At 35.1% G+C, this 26,746-nt stretch overlaps 1 protein-coding gene across 1 annotated transcript in view; it reads right to left on the reverse strand.

The window, feature by feature from the left end:
• Positions 1 to 26,746, reverse strand: part of norpA (no receptor potential A) — a 160,693-nt gene that overhangs the window by 64,223 nt on the left and 69,724 nt on the right. The window contains exons 12-17 of the mRNA XM_090399628.1: positions 23,589 to 23,799; positions 23,401 to 23,494; positions 19,226 to 19,305; positions 17,707 to 17,791; positions 14,450 to 14,540; positions 12,937 to 13,047 (exon numbers count right to left, since the gene is read on the reverse strand). Of these exons, the coding sequence (XP_090255754.1) occupies positions 12,937 to 13,047; positions 14,450 to 14,540; positions 17,707 to 17,791; positions 19,226 to 19,305; positions 23,401 to 23,494; positions 23,589 to 23,799 (672 nt within the window). The remainder of the gene's footprint in view (positions 1 to 12,936; positions 13,048 to 14,449; positions 14,541 to 17,706; positions 17,792 to 19,225; positions 19,306 to 23,400; positions 23,495 to 23,588; positions 23,800 to 26,746) is intronic.

Below are 26,746 nucleotides of genomic sequence, written 5' to 3' on the forward strand. Positions count from 1 at the left end.
ATTACAAAGAGATATGAAATGTTTACCTTCAGTAATCTGGAATGAAATTGCCAGAACTTGTTCCAAGTTTCAGTAGTTCTTTACATTATCTTAAGGAATACACCCAAAAGTTTATACTACAGAGTTTAAAACTGCATTATCAGGAACGTAATCCTCAATTTATGATCCTGAGACTATGGGAAATTAGGGTTAATCTTCCACACATTTATCGATAGTTTCCATGAAGCAATTAGGTCACAAAAGTGGGACTACCGTGTACAGACCATGTAGGTGAAAACATTTAACATTTTCTAATATAAATTCAAGTCTCGGTATGCAATCGAACCATGATTTTCTTCAGTAGTACATTTATTGGAGTGAAAAATAAGAATGAAAGTGATTCAAGGCAATCGCATAAAAAAGTGCGTTTCGTAATTTTTTTTATATATCATTAATTGATCGCAGCAATTAAAGCTGGAATTGTTCTTGACTAGCTGACTAACATTTGTTCTATTTTGAATTGTTTCACCAAATTTTCCCACTAAAACGGTCCGACTGAAATCAAAATTGAGGCGATGAGACAATTTTTAATGCAGCTCCAAAGCACAAAATTTCATTGAAATTCGTTTAGGGAGAGTGGAATTGCTGTATGCATGCTGACTTTTTCATGCGATTCTAATCAGCAAAAGGTTGTAAACATATAATACATTAGTACAACGAGCGGATTAAGAATTTTTTAAAAAAATTAAATTTTATTTAATTATTTTTTCCCATATAATCTGGAAATTCTGCTCTATGTACCAAACATGGAACTTTTTCAAGCCCCCCCACCATATATATATATATATATATTTTAATGTGAATTCCAATCATGAAGGTTATATATATGTAGTAACGTATAACTTCGTGGGTGGGATGTACATTAAAAAATTTTAAAAAGTATTGCGCGTGTACAAAGGGTTGGCTAACCTGGAAAGTATGCTCAAGAGAACCAACATGAAACTTTTCATGCCACTTCAAACCTCCAATAAGTGGGATGGTCTCACATCAGGCAATGAAAATCATTCACCACCTGCAGTCGATGTTATAATTTAACTCTTAATTAAGCATAGTTTTGTAATTAATAAATCTCAAATTAAGTGTGATATGCACTGGCTTATCATCTTAGCATAACTGCTACTGTGTATACCGATATTTAAATTACTATAACACAGGTCTGCAAAATTCGAGTCGCGAAAAGTTTTCTGGAAACTTAACTGTTTCTGATTTATTTTTTACCCCCGATTTCAAATATCTCTTCCATTTTTCTCTATCAGGTAAGCATTTTTCACAAAATGGATCTCAATATTACAGTAAGATAGCTTTAAAACGCATTAAGTAAAATAACAATATTTAAAATTTTCAGTAAAACATGTATATATACACACTGGAATTTTTGGAATGAAGGTATTGGGGAAAAAATTTTAATTAAAGTACTTAAAGATTAATCTTTAGTACATACTTTATATTTCGTTGTGGTCTTTCTTTTTCCTTCAAAGCTTCTTTTTGAACTTTTTCTGTGAAATTCTTTTCCCGGATCGTCTCTGTGCAACAGTCCAGCAATAGTCCATCATTGTGTTGACATTCCATCTGTCCTGATTCCTTATTTCCATCTCCTTGATGTCTTGGTGGAATCGCTCTCAGTTCCCAGAAAAGTAAGTAGTTTTAAAGGGGATTGAGAAAGTGCACTTTTAAGCTCATGGCGCATCCCAAATCCTCGAATTTCTGTAGCATGTCTTCCACAATCATTTTATAGTTGGCGTTCTTGCGATTTCCTAAAAATTTGGTCACCACCTCTTTCAAAGCTTTCCACGCTTCTTTTTCAACAGTTGCCATTTTTTCTTCAAACAGTTTATCCTTCATAAGTTTCCTGATGTTCGGACCGATAAAAATATCTTCTTTCAATTTTGCTGTAGATAATCCCGGGAATTTTGCACAGATGTATTTAAAAACACTCTCCTTCTTTCGACAAAGCCTTGACAAATTGCTTCACCAATCTCAGCTTTATGTGAAGCGCGGGTAAAAGGATTTTATCCCCGCTTCACATAATGTCTAATGCGACTCTTTCTGGGCATTCCTTCTTGATCCAATGTTGTTCTCAATCTCGACTGTCCCACTCGCACAAAAAACACGGGTATTTGGTGTATCCTCTTTGTTAGGTGAATTTTTGTAACCTCTTGAAGCCATTACACAAATACCACTTAAAGCACAGTTAAACGAATGACATCAACACTATTACACGACACTACACTACGTTAAAACATTAAAAAAACCGCAAACACATTAAATTAAATCTTCACACTAACTTAGAAAATATGCCACCTTTCAAAAATATGGTAACTTTTGTAGTCAACGACTAAAGTTCAACTAAAGAATCACATAAAAAAATGTGTCTGTGACAACAGGAAAGTCATCCGTTATCTCGGGGAATCAGATTCAAAGCAGCCACCTGCACTTTTATCTGCATTCCTCCTTTCCTCTCCTATCTTAAGAATGAGAAGTTTCGTGGAAATTTATTTACCATAAAAAGGCACCTTCAAAAAAACACTTATACAACTAATTAGCTGTAAATAGAGGAGAATAAAAATAAATACCAATGATTGAATTTAAATCCAAATACTACTAAATAAAACGATAAAATTAGAAATTGGGTAAAATTGGTGGGTGATGGAATTTTTTTCTATTTTTTCTAAACTCAGCACCTAAAAATCTATAAGAATCAATTATTACTTCTCAGACAACTTTTCCGTCGCTGGCTTGTGCAATTATACATATTTTGCTTCGAACATTTGAGAAATATAGAAACAAAAGAAGCTATCTGCTTGTTCTAGATAACCAAATTTGGTTATCTAGAACATCAGATAACCAAATATGGTTTGTGTATATTATTTCATATCATCTATCCTTTCTTTCATACACTAACAATCACTGTATTTACATCCTATATTACATTTCTTCCTTCGTTCAACTTCTTCGCTGGCAATAATAATTATTTCAATCCATGAGACTGAGAGCTCACTTTCATTCCCTCTTCTAATTAGTTCAAATCATTCTGTTGTTTATTCTCTAATCTTTCCCTGGAACACAGTACTGCATGCTAATTGAAATGGCAATACTCTCTTGGCTGGATTATTATTATTATTATTTTTTAAATATATTGAAAAATTGTCTACAATTTGTAAGTGCATCAAACTAAATTCTTACATTCCAAGCAAAGTTGCATAAATGCGAATCCTTCACGGCAGTTTTCTTGCTATATACATATTTAATTTGTTAATTCATTTATTAATTTGTATACGCACTGATGATACTACTGCGTCCGGAGAAATATCAAGTGTACGGTGAAACATATACACTGCTTGAAAAGAAGTCAACCATCATAGGCAAGGTTCATTGTGCCATGTAACGAGTCGTGTTTGTAGTCTGCATAAATTGGAGGAATATGATGCTCCGAAGTCAATACAACTGAGTCCGGGTGAAATGGCTGCGAGACGGGAACTGAAGGAGTTTGAAAGAGGCGTTATGATAGGATGTCATGTTGTAGACCTCTCTGTTCGACAAATTGTTGACAAATGAGGCCATTACAGGTCAACAATCAGTGACACCATAATGAGATGGAAGCACAGGAAGTCAACTGCAAGTGCTACATTGAACGACCTACTACACTCACCGAACGTGACTGTAGGGTGCTACGAGGGATGATATAAAAAACCGCCATTCGTTGGCCGACACATTGAATGCGGAGTTCCGGGCATCGACTGGAACTTGAATCTGCACAAAAACATTCAGAACTGACGCTCACAACTTGAGTTACCATTAGCAGGACAGCAATATGCAAGCCCCACATTACCCAAACCAACATACATCAGTTTTCAGTGACGTAAAGAGCGTGTACAGTGGAAGTTAAAGCTGTGTTATGGAGCGACGAATCACGCTACACCCTGTACCGAGCAGACAGACGGGTGTTGGTGTGGCGGATGCCCGGTTAACAGAGTGTGCAGAGGTGGCAGTGTGATGGTATGGTCCTGTTTTTCCTGGTTTGGTCTCGGACCTGTGTTTGTGGTGTCACGAACAATGAACGTCAGGAGGTATCAGAACATTCTGGACAATGCAATGGTTCCGAATTTGGTCAGTTCCGTAGAAATGGCACATGATGCATTCTCTTGCAGAGAGAGACAGTGTCATAATGCAGTTGATGTAACTGCGTGGTTTGTGGACGTGAAGGCCACCACACTTGACTGGCCCCCCCCCAGAGCCCTGATCTTAACCCTGTTGAACTGGAGCGTCGAGTGAGGTCAAAGGATGTCCGCCCCACAGCAGTCTAGGACCACATTACGAGCCTATAAGGAAGAATGGTCCAAAATTCCCATTGATCGCTATTGTACGCTTGTCGAAAGTACCCCATAGGCCTGCTGCAGTTATCGCAGTGAAAGGAGGTCTTACATCTTGAGGTGGGCGTCATGGTTATTTGTTCCTCATACTATGGTGTCCGTTGACTTCTTTCCAAGCAGTGTGTGTATACGATACAGCTATATTGAATATTTGTTAGTCGTTTTGTCTTTTCGCGAGGTTTGTTAATAATAATAGCTGTAAATTGCCTTATTTAACATGCAGTTACAATAAAACGCACTGAGTGAGAACTAGGACTAAAGAAATAAAGCATTCAAAAAACAAAAAAAAAAAAAAATCTATAAAACGGAGGACTACTCAAATTCTGAATAATTTCTGTAGTTATATGGAGCTTATGGATAAAACAGTTTCATACGGAAGTTAGACTCTCTCATGGAAAAGGTTCACAGCATCTTATTGACTGTTCGTTTACACAGCAGAAAATTAAGTAACATGATAGGGAAGATGGCACATACCTGAATTGCACATCTACCAGCCTGGTTGGCAGAGTGGTTAACATACCTACTCTCCAACCAATTGGCTGAGTGTTCGATCCCGTGGTGGGCATGGGTGTTTTGTGAATGTTTTTAGGTGGGCGATGAAATTCATTGCTCGGTGAAAGATTATTGCCCTACTTGCTGGGGCTTGCAAATGTTCCAGAGAAAGGATTTATAAATTATGTGAAAAATATAGAATAAAATAATTAAAAACACTTAGCCTACCCACGGTTACAATCTTTCGTCGGTGATTATAAGAAAGAAATCCGAATGATCTCGGCATTTAACTGGAAGGTGTAGATGCAACATATTTCGGAATTCTGTGAGATGTAGATGCACTTATACAGAAAAATTAATACATACTGAATTTCGACTGATCCTACATAAAGGAATACAAGTTACGAATTTTTGGATTAAACTTTCGAATGAATATAATGAAATTGCAAATCAAGCTCTGAAAATGAACGTTTTATTCATATACAACGCTCTATATGATTATAACGCTAGGAGAAAGAGGACCGTTAAAGGATCTTTTTTCAGCCGGTTACCGAGTTAGCCGATATTTGGCAAAGGAAGATAAGATTTCCTTCCGAAACTCGGGTTTTCAGTCCTGCAATTAACACTATTTCAGACAATGTACGAGTTGTTTAGCAATATGAGATAGTATTGGATTTGTCTATCGTATCCTGACACCCATGCTGTGAAAAATCATTGGTAGTTACGAGCTCAGCCATCGCTGATGGTTAATGGTGGAGTCTAGTACCCACTGGTTTCTAAAAGCTAGGTAGGGCTAAGAGAGTTTCGCCCTTTCTCTTCAGGGAATCAAGCACATCAGTTTCGCGTGTCCATGCACTGAAAGCCCCTTGTACTAATATCATGTATCCAAAGTGATCGTTAATAGATGACATTGTTCGGAAATAAAACTTGCGAGTCTTCCTATAATGATGCTTATTGGAGACGTAATATAGTAAAAAAGTGACGTTTAGAGAGAGGAAAAAAAATTCAAATTTTGCTCTTATGTTCAAACAAGCTTTTGATCATGTCGAGCAGTAAGCAAAGTGGGTGGTTACCGAAGTCAGAAAGTAATGCATATTCTTTATCGCCTAGTACTTTCAGGAGTTACTTATCTGCTATGTCTACGTAAATAGAAGGCAGTCTGTTCTACGTTTAAAAAAAGGTACTGGCTAATGACAGAACCAAAAAGAATGTAATTTTAAAATTCTTGCTCATTTTTTTCTATCCCGAAGTATTTGTATAGTCCAAAATTTCATGAAGTTATGATATACCAAAAGTAAGTTAATATCATCATCATCATCACATATTGCGGTGTTTCGTGGAACTAACTTTCTAGATCATTGATAAATATTGCCACACACAAACACACGCCTGCGCAATTGCCTTATAATACAGATCGTATAGCTTTTGATAACTATCTATTGACTATCAGTAAATTAGGACACATACAGTATTCATTGAGTGAAAAAATAATGCTCCAGTCTGCAATTTTGAGAAAAGTTGTCTGTTGGGAGTGCATCATCAAAAACCGGATTAACTGCATTTCTTCTTACCTTTTTATCTGCAAAGAAAAAAGATGATATGAATACGAACTTTTTTTTCACAAAAAATTTCAAAAATATGATGTCTCCGTGGCGCAGTTAAATGATGCAGGGTTGCTGGGTCGAAAGATTTGGATTGCCAGATCCTATCGAGAACGACGTGAGTAACTTTTCTAGGCCTTTTCAATTGAGGTTGAGTTAGCTAGTTTTGGATAATTATAGGAGAGATAAATCTCGCTTTTTTGAATTCATCGCATTCATAATCACAGTTAATTCTGTTTACGTTATATTTTATTGTTGGTAGCAACAACACAGATGTGGAAGCAACCGACATTACATCACTCTTTGATGAAATGATTAACATGACAAGTCAGTCCAAATAACACTTGCACAAGCACAGATGGAGAAAGTTTGTGTTGAACAAATTACCTATACAGTGAACATTTTCACAACCAGAAAGATGGTTCAAGTTCCTTATTTTTGAAAAACAAAATAGATTTTCCATACTGCAGTAGTCCGAAGGGATTTCTAACTAGCTTTCTTTATTATTTTTTAAATGTAAAACGAAATAAAAATGCTAAAATATCACACCCATCAACTGAAATGCAGGTTATACTAAATTAATTAAAACCCAATTCTCTAAACTCAAACCTAAATTATCATTGTCATTATTTTGTTAAAAACCACGGCAAGTTAGCAAGGCGAAAATGAGAAGAGGCGCGATTACAGATAATCTGAATCCGCAATCGAATTAATATATTAGAATAGATACTGAAGTAATAAATGATAAGACAAGTATTGCTTATATATTTCGAATCGGATTTATAACCAAAACAACTTAACAGAGCATTATTTCGTTTACTTCACTACTAAACGCATCGAAAATCAACTCAGGAAGCAAACCGTTCATAACGTTTACACACAATTTATATAGTCTAAGCAGATTACGTAATGAAAAAGTGAAATTAATTAATCCTGTCTCAAACGAAATTTAGATGAAATTCTGTTGTATAATTTCAAAAATAAATAACATGATTTCGTTCACTGTATTTCATCTATTTTAAATCAAAATAAACTGAAGCTAATAAGACTATTTTTGAATTCTAGCTGGATAATTTGCAAATAAATTAAATAAAAAAAATAAAGATTCAATTTTAAATTATTGTAAAATAATTAAATTCTTTGCAAAAACTATTTCAACATCAAACGAAAGGATAGAAATAACGACGATCTCTCTCTCTCTCTCAACCCCCCCCCCCCTCCCTACACACACAATACAAATCGGCTGTCGGCAACTCGCGACCTTTTCTATTTTATATGACTTGTGAAATGCGTCCCTAAATTACTGCCTGCGTGGGATGTTTCATAACTTACAAATCTACCAACCTATTGGTATATCAAGTAAAGGAATTCTGAATATGATTTAAAAAAAATTCGTTGGAGGTGTTCATTGAATTGATGTTATTTGAGAGAAAAAAAAAAAAAAAACGCGCATGAAACTTAATTACCAAATATTTAGTGACTAAAATTTATTTCTACGACGATTCATGTGCTATACATACGGCAGATACCAGATAAGAAGTAATTGAACGTCGCCCGGTGTAAAGAAGTAAATTATCTGCGAGTCCTAATGCATTATTGAACCATGAAATCGAATCAATGGAAAGCTAGTGATAACGGCAGAGTTTTTTTTAAAACACTACTAGAAATAGCAAACATTAATTGAGGGTAAAAGGTGTACTTAGCTTATCTTATCTGTCATAAACGTTTATGTTAAGGAAGAATGATACAATTCGCTATTAGGATGCAAGTATAAAAAGGACAAATTGATTCTTTCACTGATTTTGCTAAGAGAAAAATAAAAATCAGCACTCCGTCTGATCGATCAACAAAACATCTTTAACAAACAAAGAATTCTTAATAAATCAGGTATGCATGTTGATTATTCAGATGGCAGTAATAATTACAAAAACTAGACGGCTTTTACGGATTTAGTTTTTTCCCCTAAGCAAATTATTAGCTAGGACTGAACAAGTATAGATAAAAAAATTCCAAGCATCAATATTACAAGTAAACTGTATAAAACAAACGGAAGAGCCAGGTACAAGTTTATTAGAACAACTTAAGTTACGGACAAAACAATTTACTTGATATCATTATTTTAATCCATTTACGATTGCATAATAATTGATAGCGTGAACAACTGCTTAGTTGATATTCATTTGTGGAATTGGTTGCATCTTGTTGTTTATAAAGAACACTCTGATTTATGAAGTTTGAAAGTCACTATCATTGGCAAGAATCTGGATTCGGTAAAACTGAAGAGAATAACGAGAGATGGTGGCAAAATATTTTAAGGCAATTATATTGAGCTAATTCGCGAGAAAGTTAAAAGTTAGCACTAAAATACCAATGGGATTTTTACTACGTAATTCACCAAGTGGCTGTGCTATTTTTCATTTAAGGATGTTATGGACATTGTTATTTTCAAAGTGAAATAAATTTCTCAAGGTTCACACAAATGGTCAAATGAAATCCGACTGCTCAATTCCGGAATAAATAAAGGAATTCAAAATTCAGTGATTTATGCCACAATTCTGATAACTTTTTTTTTTACCATCAAGATTGTAGCTAAATTTTAAAAAAGAATGACGATAGTATAAATTTCCTGGCTTACCTATGAGCACTTAATTTGGTATATTACTTACTTGAACACATATCTAATTTAAAAGCAGATATAACACGGTCTAAGTCAACCGATCTTAGAAATCTTAACGGTGTTAGACTTTTTTTCCCTTTCTAAATTTAAATATCGGATATCCGTAGTTTATAAACTGGTTTCAGAATTATTATATTTGTTTAAGCACAAAAAATGTAAAACATTGTTTATTTCTAATTTTAAGAATAAGAAATTTCAACAGTACTTTATAAATATGTGTACTCATGTATAATGAATTTATTTTATATCGGGCTGTCCCCGATATAAATTGTTGATATTTCCCCACGCCTTCACTAATATACCACTTAACAATTCCAAGCAAGTACTTTCACATTTAAAATCAATGCATAATTTCCTGTTCAAAAGACAGTACATTGAACAGTTTGTGATATTAAGGATCGAAATTTCGCATAAAACAGTTACTTTTAAAGAAATAATCATGTTGAATACGAAGTTTAAATTTCAGTTGAAATGCAGTCAAGAACATGTTAGTTACTTATCATGAGGTGAATGAGTAATGTCAGACCCCCCCCCCCCACGGGTCGGTACTACGGAAAAATATTGATAACTTATGCGACTTATTTTTGCATGTTCTTCTTAACAAACTGGTTTGCGAATTTGATAGCTTAGTATATTTAGTATTTCTAAATATAATAAAATACTAAAAATATTCAATTTATTAAATATCAGATTCTTTAGAAAAAATACACTCGATATGTATACTTTATTTTTTTAATAAAAGCCTAAAAGAATTTTTTTTTTTTACTACACTTTATGCTATTAACTTTATTAAAGAGAAAAATCAAGAATAGAAGAGGCTGGATTTTCCCCAGATGAGAGAAAAATCCATCTCTATTTAAAACTGATTACTAGAAAAAAAGGCCTAGAAAATTCCTCACATCACACATGAATTTCAATCCTGATCTTTCCAACCAGCTGACACGTGAACACACCACTACGCCATGAAGTCATCATAGTGATATGATTATTAAACTGAGGTAGGAAATGACAAGGAGTGCATGCACATCAAACACTATCCAGACTAAAAGATATAAAAACTAAAGCGATACTTACACACCTGAAGAGTTAATTACCTTTAAAGTGATCTTCTGCATTATGCATTCGTTCCGTATTAGCGCAAGCATATTCGAGCGAAGTTTTTGATGTTGTTAAAAGTATCCGCACCTCAATTTGTTTAATTATGTAGGATTGACTATTCAGGAGTAGATGCAGTAGATTTGGGTGTCAGTTTAGTGAAGACCCGAGTTCAAACCCCATCTAGGACGCGAAGGACCTTTAATTTTTTCTCCTTTCATTTGAATGAATTAGTCATTCTCACACGGAATCCCCCCCCCCCCTCCTGAAAATCGAGTTTTTCATCTCAAAGCAGGCAAACCGACTGGAAGAACAGATAATATACTGGTCTCACAGCCTTAGTTGCTTCTTCCGTAATTCCAAATGACTCGCACTCAATTTCGCAAAAAAGAAAGTATTTTCTAATATCTTAGCCTACATCACCCACGACTGGACACATGGAAAGGTTTGGGTAAACGTGTTGTTGGTTTGAAATTTCCAGAATATTTGATTTTTTCTAATATCGAGGATTGGTCGGTAAATTACCGTTTCTATCATAGGTGGCCGAGTTTCTTTCTGGTCCTTCACTGCGTGGCTCCATCTCTTCGTGCATCTTCACCAATGCAGATTGCTTCAGAAGGGTTCTGTTCCATCACCTCTTGCATCACTTTATTCTCCTATACATAAATGATCTACTCCTAATCCTATTTTGCTGACTATGGTATACTTCATTCCTTCTACTCATTCCACAAACCATATAGTACTCAAACATTCCAAGCAGTCTTCAACCGGTGCTTTAAACACCTATTTCCAGACCATCATCAATGGGAGGGGAAAGGATAACCTGGTTACCTCCAATAGTGCCAAAAGGCAGTCTGGCCCTTTTTCTCTCAAAATGAAATCCTAGCTTAGCTACCTCTACTATTAGTAATACACAAATAAGCAGACGGGATCAAATTCTCTTTCTTTGGGATCCCCCCCCCCATGTATTAGTTTTTATAACACTTCAGTAATGCCTAGAATTTTGAGTAAAGAGCCAATGGAATTGTAAAAAAGGGGCACTCCTAAACGAAGGTATACTATATTAGCCATTAAAATAATGGATTATCTGAATCCTATAGTTTAGATTCCTGCATGAGGAGGGCAAATGGAACTAACTCGCAATGGGGATATTAAGTATTTTTATTATTTTAATAATCGTTTTATGAAAGATACGTCAATTTTAATTAGTACTTATTAGTTTTTCTTCGAAACTGGCGTGTTTTCTCTAAATTCAAGAACAAATTTAATGTGTTCTAAATTAAAATATTTACTTTTTTACTTGAGCAGACTCGTCTTTTAATATTGGTCTGAGAAAAAACAAAAATACAAGTACTGGAACTGTTTAACGTTTATTCAGCAATTAACATATGATAGATGGGATTTTTAAAAACATTTCAACATTTTCTTCTAGTAATTTAAACTAAGATTGAGAATTACGGAATTGCTCCATAAATTGAAGCTTACTAATCAATTATTGCTGTTCCATGTTTGCTTTCTAGAGCAACGATTCCAGATTTTCTACCCCCGAGCTGTCCCACGGTACGAATGTACTCTGCACGCTTACAACCTTTTGTTTGGTGGGATTCATACTAAAAACACTAAAGGAGACGTTTCATGACTTTTGGTACGTTAGTGTATATGAAGATTGGTAAGAAAAGATGATTAGTGAGAGGTACAATCATAACTGCGGTAAGATTTTTATTTATTTATTTATTTTTTTATAAAAATAAGGTGGTGCTATGTTGGATTAGTTCCAGTTCGCAAAACTTTCGTGTAGGTGAATTTCTGATTGGAGAAAAGTGTGGTTACTTTCCTATCTATTACCAAACAACTTGCCATTGTCCTTTATTGATCTGTGAAAGCACGCGAGGACTTTTTTTTTTTTTTTTAAATAGAATATCACCTGATGCAATTATTGATTCCTGTCATATGGAATTAAGCACTTCTTAACTTGCTATTTGTGCTAGAACTTTAACAGTCAACTACTTACAAAATACATAAATGAAAATTAAAAAAATTAAACTCAGCAATTTAAACAACTTTTAAACATTTCTACAATAGGCCACATGATCACCAAGAGCTTCGAATTAAAAACATGTACTCTGAAAAAAAAAAAAAAAACCGTAATATTTGAAAGATGTCATGCTTCAGCTAGGCTGAATGAATAAATGACATAGAAAGTGCCATGGATCTCTTTATTCCTGGTCTATGATATTTAACGCATTAATTTTTCCTTGTATCACGTTTAAAATGTAAGGCCTGTGTTAAAAAATATTCTAATTTCTCCATTAAACTGTTTATTTTAAGCCCACAGATCAATGAGGGAGAAGTAATACAAACTTTTATACTAAGCTTATATAATTACACCTATAGGAAGTAATTAGAAATGATTTATACCATTCAATACTTCTCTTCCAATGAGGGAGAACTTCTGTAGTTTCCACAACTCCCAATTAATTTTTTTTAATGAATTTCTTGTCATCTTACCGACTTGCATTTTAATCACGGATATTAAATAACTACATTCTATTTCCCGATAAACTCAATGCATGAAAATAATTAGTGATTCACAAGAGCAATAAATTTTATTTAATCTACAGACTACACCATGCTAAACTACATAAAATGTCAGCTGCCTTACCTTCAGTTGGAGTTTCCTCACTGTTATTCATGCCAAGGTTAGGGGCAGTATCATCGTCGTCGTCATCGTCATCATTTTGCAGTTGACCTTTGCGCCATAATTCAAGTTCCTCTATAAATTCGAAAAAAAAAAAAAAAAAAAAACAGATTCCACGAAACTGCCACAAATGAAATAAATAAAAAAAAAGATAACTACAAGCTGACTTTATTCTAGGTCGATTTCAGCATACAATTGTCCCTCCCCATTCGACATAACACGTATTTTCGTTGCTGTTGTAATTCTTAAATATGAACCATTCTTTGATATCACGTGTAATTCCTCGTTTGTAGTTAAGATGCATTTCGTAATTCCATAATAAATACTTTTTGTTCTGTAATAACGTCCTCCATAAGGTACTCAAAGTTATTCTCTTGCTACAGGTACAACGAGTTTCGCAATAGCACTTAACCATCTGTTTTATTTCCCCCGTTCGTCTGTATTGATTCCGAGTTACTAAACTGTGTTCTAATTCACTATTAGGGCTACTTTAAACAGCAGGGGCGCGCCGACCTTACGTGCAATGTGTGCGACGCACACAGGCGCTAGGATAGTAAAGGCGCCAAAGAGGAGGAAATACTTTAAAAAAAAAAAGTTTTTTAAAGTGATTTTTTTTATTGGGGGGGGATAGGGGCACCAACTAAAGTTTTGCACACAGGCGCCGGACACTACTAGCGCGCCCCTGCATAGGTGAAATGGTACACAACAAACTGTGTACACGAAACGCTGTTGCTTTTCGGAGACGCGAGCATCACTACCCCCCCCCCCTCCTCCTCCCTTTATTAATTCTTTCCGTTTGGGCACGTCATTTCTTAGTCTACAACTTAATTCCGAATCAGAGGGGAAAATAGTGCACGAATTACGGCGTATTACTTAAAAATGTTATCTGGATGTTCATTACAGAACTGCATAATTATCTAATAATTTAAAGAACAAAAAGATTTCAGAGATATAAATCGCTAGAATAAATGATGGACTCGCAATCGAAGCAAAATATTGCAAGCACTGAAAAGTGAATGAATTGATAAACTAATTAGACAGCTAGCAATTATAAATTGATATTTCTTATAATTGCTGAACAACGTGAAGTTATGAGTCATGAAATGCGTTATAACGCAACTAAAACTCTTTGAATGCTAACACAAATGTACACGTAGAAACGATTAACGTAGTAGGATACATACGGGAGCGTGAAAGAGCATTTCACATCACTCGGTTGCGTATGCATCCTGCCGTTAACGACACCAGTTTTACATAAATCGAAGCAAGCACATCTTGAGGGAAGGGTGTGTATGTGAGGGTAGGACGGTTAAAGACGCGTACGTGTAAAGATTTCAAGTGATCCTTATATTTTAAATATGAAATAATAGAATATGAAAGGATAGCCATACTTCCGATTAAAGCGAAAATTAAATGATATTTTAAGTAGCATACAGAGTATTGATAATGAATTACTATTTTAAGATAAGTTACTTACGCCTTTCGACTTCAGGGTTCAGACGTTTGTTTTTAATTAGGATCTTCCTCTTCAGATCATTTGGACTAGGAAGAAATGCTCCTGGTCCCATCTGGAAAGACAAAAATGTAACGTAAAACGCAGCCAAAGTATGATTAAATCTTCCATTAACTCTTTCACAACGATAGAAGGTGTGTGAGAGTCAGAGAAAGCAAGCTGGAGCGTCATGCTGTTAGCTAACTTCACATTTTAGTTCTTACGCAGAATCTAGGCAGTACGGTATACAATAAGAAATGTAATGCATTTTTAGGTGCGTTTCACAACAGTGTTTCAAAACAGGTTTCTTTTCTCCGTTCCGCTGTATGTATATAACATTGCCATACTGTCTAGAAGGATTCTGATGGTATTTACGATCTTTACTAAAATTTGTACCACCATCTCAATTTTGCTTAAATTAGAAATATACTGAATACCAAAATCATGCGAAATTACAAGCTACAGTATTTAACTCAACGTTTGAAGAGTTGAAAATTGGTGTGAACCGGCTGAATTCAAGAATGACACCGGTTGGCGTCGTTCATTTAAAATAAGACAGTCAACCGTGAATGAATTTCTCCCACAGTCCTTTGAATTGCGGATTCGATACTAAATCCTTATATTTGGGCAACGAGTCATTCTCGTCGACGAAAAAATATCCCTTTGAGATTTTTTTTTTTTAAACAGTATCATTGCTTATTTTTTTTGTAACCTTCATGTTCTAGTACAAAATTTTCACAATCATATGTGTAACCTAAGAGCAACAGCTCATCCAGGTTACGATATGCATAAAGTTACAAAAATGTATGCAATTCATTTTTATTATATACATATATGTACATTCATATAATATACATATGATTATAATATAATTACATAATAAAATCGCAGATAAAATAAAATTTCATCATACAGATGAAAGTTGCATAATTAATTAGGAGCAAAATAAAACAAAACAGTTAAATAGCATTTAAATTTTACGTTTTACACATAAGACTGGATCTTCGAATACAAATATGCTAAAAACCAATAATTTATACAATTATTTTGAACAGAGCTTCCTCATTTCTGTGGGAAAATAAATAATCTTTGAATAGAGTTTTGTATTTGTTTGGGTTAGTTTCATTTCTTATTGTTAAAAGTAGTGTGTTGAATACTTTTGGCGCTAAATAAGTATAATGTTTGTGTATCGCTTCTTTATTTGCTTTTGGAACTAAATATTTTAGGCCCTTATGTCTACTAAGGAAAGTGTCTTGTTTGATATTTACGTATTCGTTGTGTGTTATGAATAATAGTACCCTATAGACGCATGTCTAATGGGTAGTATGTTTAGTATGGTGTATTTATTACACATTGCAGTATCCTTATATTTGTTTCTAGTTAAGATTTTAATTACTTTATTCTGAGTCGAGACTAAAGGTTTCAGAGTAGCGCGATAGATTCCTCCCCAACTTAATATACCATATTGTAGTGTGCTTTGAATCCAGGCAGAATATAATATTTTTAGCATATTTAAATTTAAGAATCTGTTTAGGTAGTAAAGTCTGTTTAACATAATCCTTACTTTATTTACGACATCGGTGATATGCGGTTTCCAGCTTAAATTACTATCAATTTTTAATCCCAAGTAAGTTATTACACTGACTTTTTCTATTTTCTCGTAGTTGCAATTTGAATTTGTTCCTGCAATTCCAATCATGCAAAATTAATTGTGCAGTGAAGTTCATTTTGCCAGTTGTATTTCGCAAGTTAAAATTTACATATTTAGTTTTTGAGACATTCGGACTGAGTTTATTTGACTGGAACCAATTTGTTACTTTCAAAAGATCAGCATTCACGATATCGATTTCTTATACAGTATATTAGACGTAATGTGATTCGGTCACAATCGAATTTTTACTGAATTTCTTCCGTTTAGCAAAATTATCCATATAAGTATTGGCTTTCAATGTTTGCTAAACTCGTTGCAAATAGAATTGTTTGATGGCCTGAATTTATGAAATAAAATAATTGGTAAATACTGTAAAAGAATACAAAATTCCAGCACATAAGTAATGCAAATCGTATAAGTAAATGAATGTGGTTTAGTTCAGTAAGAAAAACCCATTATATTATTACAGCAAGCTAAATCTTTTATAATTTTCTCTATCAAAAGAATAAAATTCACCTCCCTGAGACTGACTGCATTATGATATTTTGGATGACTACATTAAAATAATTTTAGGAATTTAATTAGGCGAAATTGATCGCATGCATTTAAACTTGAAATTTTCGTTAAAGTTGCAATAACTAGAAAGCTAACAATAACATGGAGTCAGAATAGGACACGAAGGTCAATGTCTCCGTCATGGATTTAGCACAATTTCTTGGTAATTGCGGCACGCAGTGTAGACAGAATGGAGCTAAGCAGTCGAAACCACCTCTCACCACCGATACTATTAAGGAGCATAAAAAGGGGATGAACGAAGGGTGAAACCTCGTACAGGCTAATCGATAGCTGACGTTGTCAGAGACGACGTCCAATACAACACAGAATGTATAAACTATACGTTCCCTATGTTGTGTGCGCGCATGAACAATATCTCAGATGACGATGTGTTACCTTGTAATCTTCGTTCGGCATACAAGATCAAAATGACTTGCGAGTGTGTCAAATCCTCTTACGGACACACGGATCTTTGCTGATACGTTTAGAGGGGAAGATGAATTTCAATCTTCGAAGGCGACATTTTAATTATCAGTCAATACTGGCAGGAACTTTTCTCGGAGTCAATATCCAATGAACGAGTGATCTCGGGTAGAAAGTCCTAAGGACCTTCCATGTAAAAAAAAAAAAAAAAAGAAATGTGCTTTCGGGAACTATATATCCTTGGTTGTTAATCTCAAGAAAGTCAACTTAAATGCAGCACATATTTAGGATATTATTATTTTTTATCCTTCATGCTATTATTCTAGACTTTAGAACGCCTTCTTTGTCTGGTATACGGAGACAATAGATTTTTGAATGGAGAAAGGTCAGGTCATCTGCGAAGCTAATTTCATTAATTTAATTAATTTATCTTATTTATTTCTTGTACCATTACTTCTGATGTTATTTCATGATTATTATATATAGGAAATAAAGTTGACTAGAAAATTTCAACAACGAAACCTTCAAAACACTTTAAAAAATAAATTTTGATTATTGATATAATCAGTATGCTAGGAGACAAACGGCAACCTTGTTACCAGAAAAAACTTACCGGATGTGTGGGTAAAGGCTCTTTTAAAACCATATCTCCAAGAATATCATCACAGTATTTGGCCAATTTATACTGCTGCTTCTTGCTGTTAGGGAAACAATGTATTAATATTATTACGCTTCAGCTATAAAAGAAATTTGAAAAACTGGCATTTTATTAATACTGAATAAGTAGTACAAATGAAAATATAATACAATAGATCCAGCAAGTATTTAGAACAATACAAGTCATAATAATAGATAGCAAAAAGTCTGTATACTACACATGTTATAATATACAGAGGGTCAGCAAAATAATGGAAATACCTATAACTTTTTTTTTGAGAATTTTTTTATTAATAAGCTATAGGCGCGCCCACCTCGGGCATGAATTCGACGTCGAATAGACTGATACAACTCATGCACATAAGATAATAGAATTCGGGACAATTCTTCCTGCAAAATATGTCCCAACTGTGCCAGTGATGTTGCAGGCGGAAAATGTGATCGAACCGATTAGAGACAACGCCTTGTCCGTTTCCATACCTCATCATAATCTTCGAAACTGTGGCTCGTGATACACCTACGATTTCTGCCGTTTTGGATACGGCAGCTCCAGCAAGCCGCACTTCAATGCTCATACATTTTTGGAGGTCTCTGAGGTCTGACATTTTGCACACCAAATGCGCAACAGCTAATTCAACATCGACTATGGCATTGCTACTCGTATGTGATAGCCGATATCGTATCGCACCGCACCGCATTATATTGTGGGACAAAATAATATAATTATATTGTCACAGACAATATAATTATATTATATTGTCTGTGATTGTTGTTGTGCAAAATGTCAGCACTCAGTGACCTCCAAAAAGGTATGATCATTGGAGTGCGACTTGCATGATTTGCCGTAACTGAAACGGCAGAAATCGTAGGTGTATCACGAGCCATAGTATCGAGGATTATGACGAGATATGGAAACGTACAAGGCGTAATTTCTAATCGGTTCTCCAAGATTCGATCACATTTCCCGCCTGCAACATCACTGGCACAGTTGGGACATATTTTGCAGGAAGAATGGTCCCGAATTCTATTATCTTATGTACATGACTATTCCACGACGAATTCATGGTGTTCTAACAGCCTGAAGTAGGTCTATAGCTCATTAATAAAAAAGTATTCAAAAAATTGTAGGTGTTTTCATTATTTTGAAAACCTCTCTCTCTCTCTCTCTGTGTGTGTGTGTGTGTCCTAGAATTATTTTTCAAGTAGTAATATAGAGAGTGATAGTAGAAAAAATACTTAGGAATAAAGAACAGAAAATGGAAATAGATTAGAAATAACTACACAATGTGTCTGCACATTTGTAAAAAAAAAAATGAATATCTTTAAAAAACACCAACAAAACTATATTGAACGCCATTTTCAACCTAGCGGGAGAAAGTTCAAGATTTAAATGATACTTTATGCATATCATTATACGAGATTACATTAATTTGAACTACGTACACTCGATAGACTGATGTTCATAAAGATCTTACCTGCAATGGTTTTCAAAAGACAATATAATAGGATAATCAGTAGTCACGAATGCGCAGTCTCGAATTGCATATATGACATCCTGGAAAGAAATGAATTTTCTGTATCTTTTCAGGTTTTTTTTCCCTCCAGAAAATTTCAAATAATTATTTGACAATCAGTGTAAACAAAATTATTTAGCACGTTCAGAAATACTAAAATAATAAACAAATTATTTTTAAAAACTTCAACCTAATATTAAAACTAAGAAAAATCAGGCTGCCAGAAAGTCCTTTGACCTATTTCTAAGCTTAAATCTATCATTCTAAACTGGTTTCAGGATCCCTATGTTTGCTTGCTTCTTAGCATTTCTTTCGTCATGTTTCTATTCTTGGTTCACTTCAATCCCTGAACAAATGATTTGCGTCCTACCATCTTCTGACAAATGCCCTCGGAGACAGTATTCCAAGTCTTACAGGCTGAGCATGAAAGGCAAAACTTTCATTTTGGGAAGTGACTTCGAAGTTCGCAATGCAAGGAGTGTATATTAGGCAACTACTACGGCTCCAGTGATAATTCTAATTTCCTGGACTTTCTTCAGTTCTAACTGTGACTCAATACAAATATTATTCAAGAAACATTGAAAGAGCTTGAAAACAAGAACCAAATCTTGGAGGCTCATTGGAAAACTTTCGAACTAGGGAGGCGTGGGGGAGTTAATTGAAAGGACAGAAAAAACCGAACTTCATGGTGGACGCAAGAAGTTAGAGTTATTCCTGTAAAATAAGTAAGCATATTGAAAGCTCCTCCTTGAATGTAAGAGAGCTAGTGTATATGTATATGAATCGTTCCCAAGAAAAGTTCTTAGCCTATAGTACATAAGTGTCAATAGTTGTGCAAAGTAAGGTTTAAATAATCTGGAAACCATGTTCTAAGGATCAAACATGAAATTTTTTTAAAATCATTCAGGCCTGAATTAACCAGAGCGGTCATCTCATACAAGGCGATGAAATTTATATAGTACTTAAAGACATTCATTAAATGTCCCCGTCCACGTTGGGATTCGAATCCACAGCCTAGTGGTATGGTTGAAGAGAGTAACTACTCACCCAGCTTGGCCAAATGATCATATTAATCACTACTATACCAAACAGCACACCGACATTCAAATAACAATTAATAAACTCTTAAAACTTTTTCCTTTTTGCAGATTACTAGGAAAATGTATATGTTACTCTTAGTTATCAGGTTTATTTCATATAATCCATATAGATGATGAATAAGAAAGTTCCTATCTAAAAGTTACTTTACTAATATTGTTTTTTAATATATGAAGTCCACACACTGTATTATGTCTGTTAATTGTTCATTAACCAGTATTCCCTGTTTTGAGTTGCGCAAGGCTGTTCCTAAAGAACAGAGGTATATGTTATGAAAGTGGAGGACGAGTTGGTTCGGTTGGTTTGAAAATGTGTACCGGCTTGACACTGTTTACAGAATAGATGAAAATGGAAGAATAACGGAAGCCAGTTTAGCAGAATAGTGTCCATGAAAATACTTACTGGTGAAGCATGAAGCAGAAAAGAACGTCTGAGAAAGGGATTGTCTATTAATCGAGCTACCCATTTTCATGGTAGCATGACCACTTTTAGGTAGATTTTGGGTGCGCCACCCCAGATGTGACAATATTATTCTAAGGTTAGAAATATTTGGGATTTCTATAGAGTTAACAGCTGCACAAGGTGAGAAGTAGTGTACTGAGTGGAAAAGAGACAAAGGTTTTTTGAAAAAACGTTTCAGCGGGAGTTACCAAACAAAAGTTTGAACACGAAATAACTTCACGACTAGGCTTCTTATATATATAGGAAGTTGCTTTCATATGAATTTTCCACCGTATCTCATAACGAAAACAGCGCCTACTTAATTAGGATTGTAAAAAGTTTTTTTTTGTTTTAAATTTTGAATTCCGACGGTTCTCAAAAACATATTCTGCTGAGCATGACTGCTAATTTGAATCTAGGCCTTTCAAGCAGAGGACACACGTGTCGTTATTTCGACCGAGATACCGAGGTGCTATTTAGTATGAAGGTAACGTTTTAGTTAGGTCTTATGATGCAGTCGCTGATTTAACGAGTCACATCACGCATCTTATCAATCACTAAACTTATGACACGGAGTAACAAATATAATTCCACGTATTTACTTGATTCTTTGTCCGGCATCTTCAGTTATTCAAATTTTATTTTCACTCCTGTGAAATGCCTATTCATTACTGCCATTTACAACGAAGGATAAATAAAGAAATTAATTGAAAAATTATTTACATTCTGAGATAGGATGTTGAAGTCCATGCCTAAGAATACATGGTTATATTTATCAACAGAAATAAAAAATGAAAAGAATAGCAGAGTACATATCGGCGTTGTGACATCTCAAATAAACAGAAGAGAATTATATGTAAGTGTGTGCGTGTGCGTGAAGGGGGGGGGAGACAGTGCAAAAGTTCAATTCTCTTTTTAATTTACATGTTCCTCACTTCTTCCTAACCCCGAGTCATTCAAGATATAAGATGTAACTGTAGAGTGAAGAAAACATCTGCATGGAAGGGGAGTATACATTACAAGTAGTAGCTGTCCCTTTCTTTCTGCGAAAATATTAATTACAAGTACCGTTCAACTTTTACAAAAGTTTCTTATTTTTTTTTCATTCTCGAGAAATAAAAAAAAAGAGAAAATGACAGTATATACAAAGAGTGCACTTCAAGAAATTTTCCAGGAATTTATTTTAAAAACTCTTACAATGTCTACTGTTAATGCAACAAGACAACCGATCCTTCCATTACTGAAAACAGCGCTGTTTTCAGTAATGGAAATGAAAATATTCGACAGGAATTGCTGTCAATAATGAATGATATCTACGTTATTACAACGATTCGTTTTCGGTTTATTTTTCATTTTCGGAAACAACAAACAAACAAAAAATTCCGAAGACGCTAGAGCGGGCAAGTAGGGAGAGGTAAATGAGCGTCACCATCTGATTATTTTTTCTTTTTCTTCCCAAGAAACTGGAGTACGGGTAAGGCGAAGTGAATGACAGCTGTCTTTGGAGAGGTTCGTCCGGTTGGCGAAATCAAGGACAGTCATTCTTTTAACCAAACGAATGAGATCTCCGAGAAAGGCAATGTTGTTGTGTCTGTTTGCGAGGCTTATGAACGCCCGCATATGTGGTTTTATTTTTTAAACCATCCGTTCATAGCTTCGTTACCATATTTGCTTTGGTTTTTTGCTCAACGGTATGCAAAACTTCATTCTTGATTTGATATTTCATCGCATAAGCACTCGCCAACTCAGGTACTTTTAATGATCAAGGATATCTCGTTAGACTTTTAATTTAAGCTAAACAAATATTCCTCACATTACTCGTATTACGAATAACATCGTGAAAAGTAATTTGATGAATTCACAATGTAATACAAGAAGTAAAACCAAGAAGCAAATTCTCCCATACAAATATTTTCTCCATGAACAATAAGCTATAAAATAAAAAAAAATGCTGCAGTGCGTATACAATGAAGACAGTAAATCCGGAAGTTAAGACCAACATTCCAGGTATTTTGGGTTGCGGCAAGCTGGGTATACTATCGCCTTAGTTAATATTAAAACGAGTCTGAAGAATTCTATACACGGCAAATCTTATTTCGAGTCTCCAACTTTCTCTGACCTTCAAATGCTAGATTGCTAATGTACCAAGGGCGTTGGGTATTCTCAAAATGAGCGAGTGACGGGGAGGGGAGGGATGAGTGCTTGCTGAGATACACAAATGCTGTATCATAATAATCATTAATCCATGCAGAAACAGTTGCTGTTGAAGTTATGTCCGGGCATACTGCATAAGCAATGAGGAACCCGCGTGCTTGTCAGCTAATGATTCTTCCCATTAAAGGAACATTCAAATGATGTTATGTCTTCCAATAAATTTCTTAGAAACCACCGAATCTCATTCAGATTTATATATACTGGAATGCAAAGTATTTCGCTCGGCATTTAACTAACAGTATGTACATATTCTCACTTATTTTTAATATCCTGCCTATAATTATTTACATCACTAACTAAATAAGATTTGTTAAAAGCACAGAATCGAAATGCACAATAAATTCAGGCTTCCTCCTTGTTGAAATTTATCAGGCAGAACTTACCTTAAACAAAATATCTGTGCACATGGCTTTTCCGTGAGTGATGATTGGCTCTTCATCTTCGCTCTTTCCATCCCAGCAATCAAGCTCAACACATCTGAAAGAAGTTAACTAAACTGCACTGCACCTACCAAGTTTTTGTTCTACGAAATTCTCGATTTTTTTTGAAATAATTCGTTAGTTAGACTTACCTGCACCCAGCTAGCAGCACTTGCCGGTACATTTCCACCGATGACTTCCCACCAAACTGCCTTCCTGAAAGATAGGTGTTGTGAGAAGAGTTGATATAATAGTGAGCCAACGACTGGTCCATATCCATATAAATGTCCAAACGATCCAAAAACACTGGAGCATTTTCATCCGACATCAAATATCGTGTGAAGCCCTCCTGGCTCATTTTTTCTGAAAATTTAGAATTACATAATATAATTTTTTTTTGCAAGTGGTTATTTTGTAGTTATTTTATCATGCAGTACCATCATAGTATCCAGTATTTGAGGATGAAAATTAATTAATCGGAACTTTCAGCGGTAATTAAGTGGAAACAGAAATAATTTACAGAAACGTAATATAATAATTACGCATGGTCTCCTTTGATACCTATTTTACGGCTAGAAAAACACGATGTCGTTAGATAATTCTTAAACAGAAAAACTCCAAAGAGGTATTTTATAATTTTAATTTTCTTAAATTTGAAGTGAAGTGTGTATCGAGTTTGTGCTATTAAAGTTATACATACAATTTTGGTTTCGTGATACCGACTGAATGACCAGTTTATTAGGTGCACTTTCCTAAAGAGCGAGAATAGCGCTTCTTTTAGGGCCTCAGAACTCGTCGGGTGGAGACCATTCCACTCGTTGGGAAATGGTCTCCACTAACTGATAAAAGCGTTCTACAGGGATCTGGCCTATGTAGACTGGACTTTGGCAGATTCTTGTTCGCAAGTAGCGAGTTTTACCGATCCCAGCGATGTTTAGAAAAATGAAGTAAGTTATAGACGGTATCCCCACACTTCGTGAAGTATTACTGACCGATCTGTGGCATGTGATCTTGCTAGAAGTAATTGCTACCAAGTGATAAAACTGTGAACTTGAAGAGATGAACTAATTCGGTAGTAAATTGTGAACTTGAAGGGATGAACTAGTTCGGTTCAAGTAAGCTGGGGGGGGGGGGAAGAGCCGTTGCTCATTCGTTATCAGACAACCTAACATGTTTGGTTTTCTGAATAAACAGATACATTGTTTCAGGTGGCAATTGGCAAGATGGTGCATTGATTTTCGGTCTACAGTCATCGTGATCCTGTCTCCGTATCTGGAACAACCAGAGAGGGATTTTTGGAACAGACTACTTATTTTCATTTCCTGTGCTTCTTGAAACTACTTGCTTTTAAGATAAAAGGAGAGAAACTCGGCGAAGTCATAGTCGGTTACGATATACCAACTGTGAGAGGATCTGATGCATTTTGCGTTCTGATATGCTCATTTTAAATTACTGTTGTATTACTCTGGCAATTGATTCATCTGTTAGACTGCATAATTTTAGTAACTCGCCGTCGGTCTCTGTTATTAATAAGCTGTCTTCAGCCACAGGATTACCCTTGGCTAGATATTTTCTATTTGCTAGACCATTTTCAATACGTCCTGGGAAGTGCTGTGTATCAAGGTCCCAGTAGGGTGGTAATTTCTGTAATATTTGCAACGCTATGCCTGGCTTTGGTTTCGTTTAGTGGGAATTACGAAAAAAGCAACTAAGGTTAGTACTTTATGTCTGTTCTCCAGACGTAAAAACGAGAATACAAGGATGTTTTTCTCAGAAAAAAAAAACGCCTGCCACCCCCATGTAAGCTCACCTTTATTGAAAAGCCCTTAAAATTGTTTCTGACACCCAGACGTGATTTGAACTCAGGTCGTTCCAACCGAATGCAAATTTCAGTCGTCCTCGCTTGCATTACGAAAGAGTGCACGATGACGGAGCGCTTTTGCAGCCCGAGATGTCAGAGGAACAAATACACAATTACGAACACGTAAACATGGACGATTTAGATCATGCAATCGGTTATGTAGATGAAAATGTTCCAGGTACTATTAGAGCATTCATAATTGAAGATCAACGAATGTGGATATGTGCGCGCGAACACATATCCACACCCATACGCTAACACGATGAGGTTTGAAATATAGGTGGTGGCCACTAGATCAGCCGTGATCTAAAAATTGACGAAATATACATAAAAACTATCCCTATTTATGTGGTTTCCATAAAAATGCGCATCACATCCTATCCTCCGTAAGTACTAATCCTCTCCCAATATTACTCAGCTGAGTCACACAGTCTGTTTCTGTTCTTAGTTGATAACCAGCTGGCGGTTTCGCATGGATTTACAATACTGTACTTTATGTTTTATTTATAACGCATATTTTAAAAAGAATTGATAAGGCAGCTCCTGTGCATTTGAGAAAGCATACTAGCTATGCACCAGACATTAAAATAGATGTTATTAAGTATAAGCAAATTGGCGAGTGAGTCGGAGACATTTCGCATCCTCTCGCCAAATGCCAAAGATGTGAAAAGTTACTTTGAGGGGATAGCAAATATCCCTTGATTCCCTTTTTAAAACTCCAGTCAAAGAAAATCAGTCGACACTCAATCGAAAATGACACTCACTCAGGACTCTTTGTCTCCATACCTTGGAAGTTGATGAGATGGCAGTGCAAAATCCACTTAGCTTTTCTCCCCTCCTTCATTTTAAATGGTTATTTTAGAGATGTATTTCCATAAATATGAGTGTCTTTTTTGGTCACCTAAACACATTTATATCTATTTGCATTTCTTATTCTAGATTATATGAGGATTTATGTAGAATATTTAATTACGTTTTTCAGTGAGGAAACGAATATTGGCATGGGTGTCTTCCTGTGTCGCATTCCCACTTAAACTTTAATTACATTAACTCTTAAGTATGGAAATTAGACTCTCATTAAAAGTGAATTCTTGTGTGTACAGAAGATCGATTAACTCTGAATCGGCGACATATAAAGCCGAGATTTTATTACGAAGGACTTCGTAATAAAAATATCCTAAAAATTACATAAGAATCTGTTTATGAAAAAGAGTACTATAAAATATCAGGGGTATTGACAAATACGGCACAGGTAGGATTTTGGTAATTTAAAATAACTCGCTGCACATTGTTACACGAGCGTGTGCTGCCACTTGCAATCACAACGATTCAAAGCGAGTAGAAAGACAACCATAAAACTATTCTCAAAGAGACACTTAACTCCCTTTATCAAATTGTAATTCTTACTCGATCTGTTAAGCGTAAGCATAGTCCACTGAAATATTCTGG

This window comes from Typopeltis vanoorti, chromosome 10 (assembly GCF_054136105.1).
Source record: "Typopeltis vanoorti isolate ZY-2024b chromosome 10, IOZ_Tvanoo_1.0, whole genome shotgun sequence".
Classification (NCBI taxonomy): domain Eukaryota; kingdom Metazoa; phylum Arthropoda; class Arachnida; order Uropygi; family Thelyphonidae; genus Typopeltis; species Typopeltis vanoorti.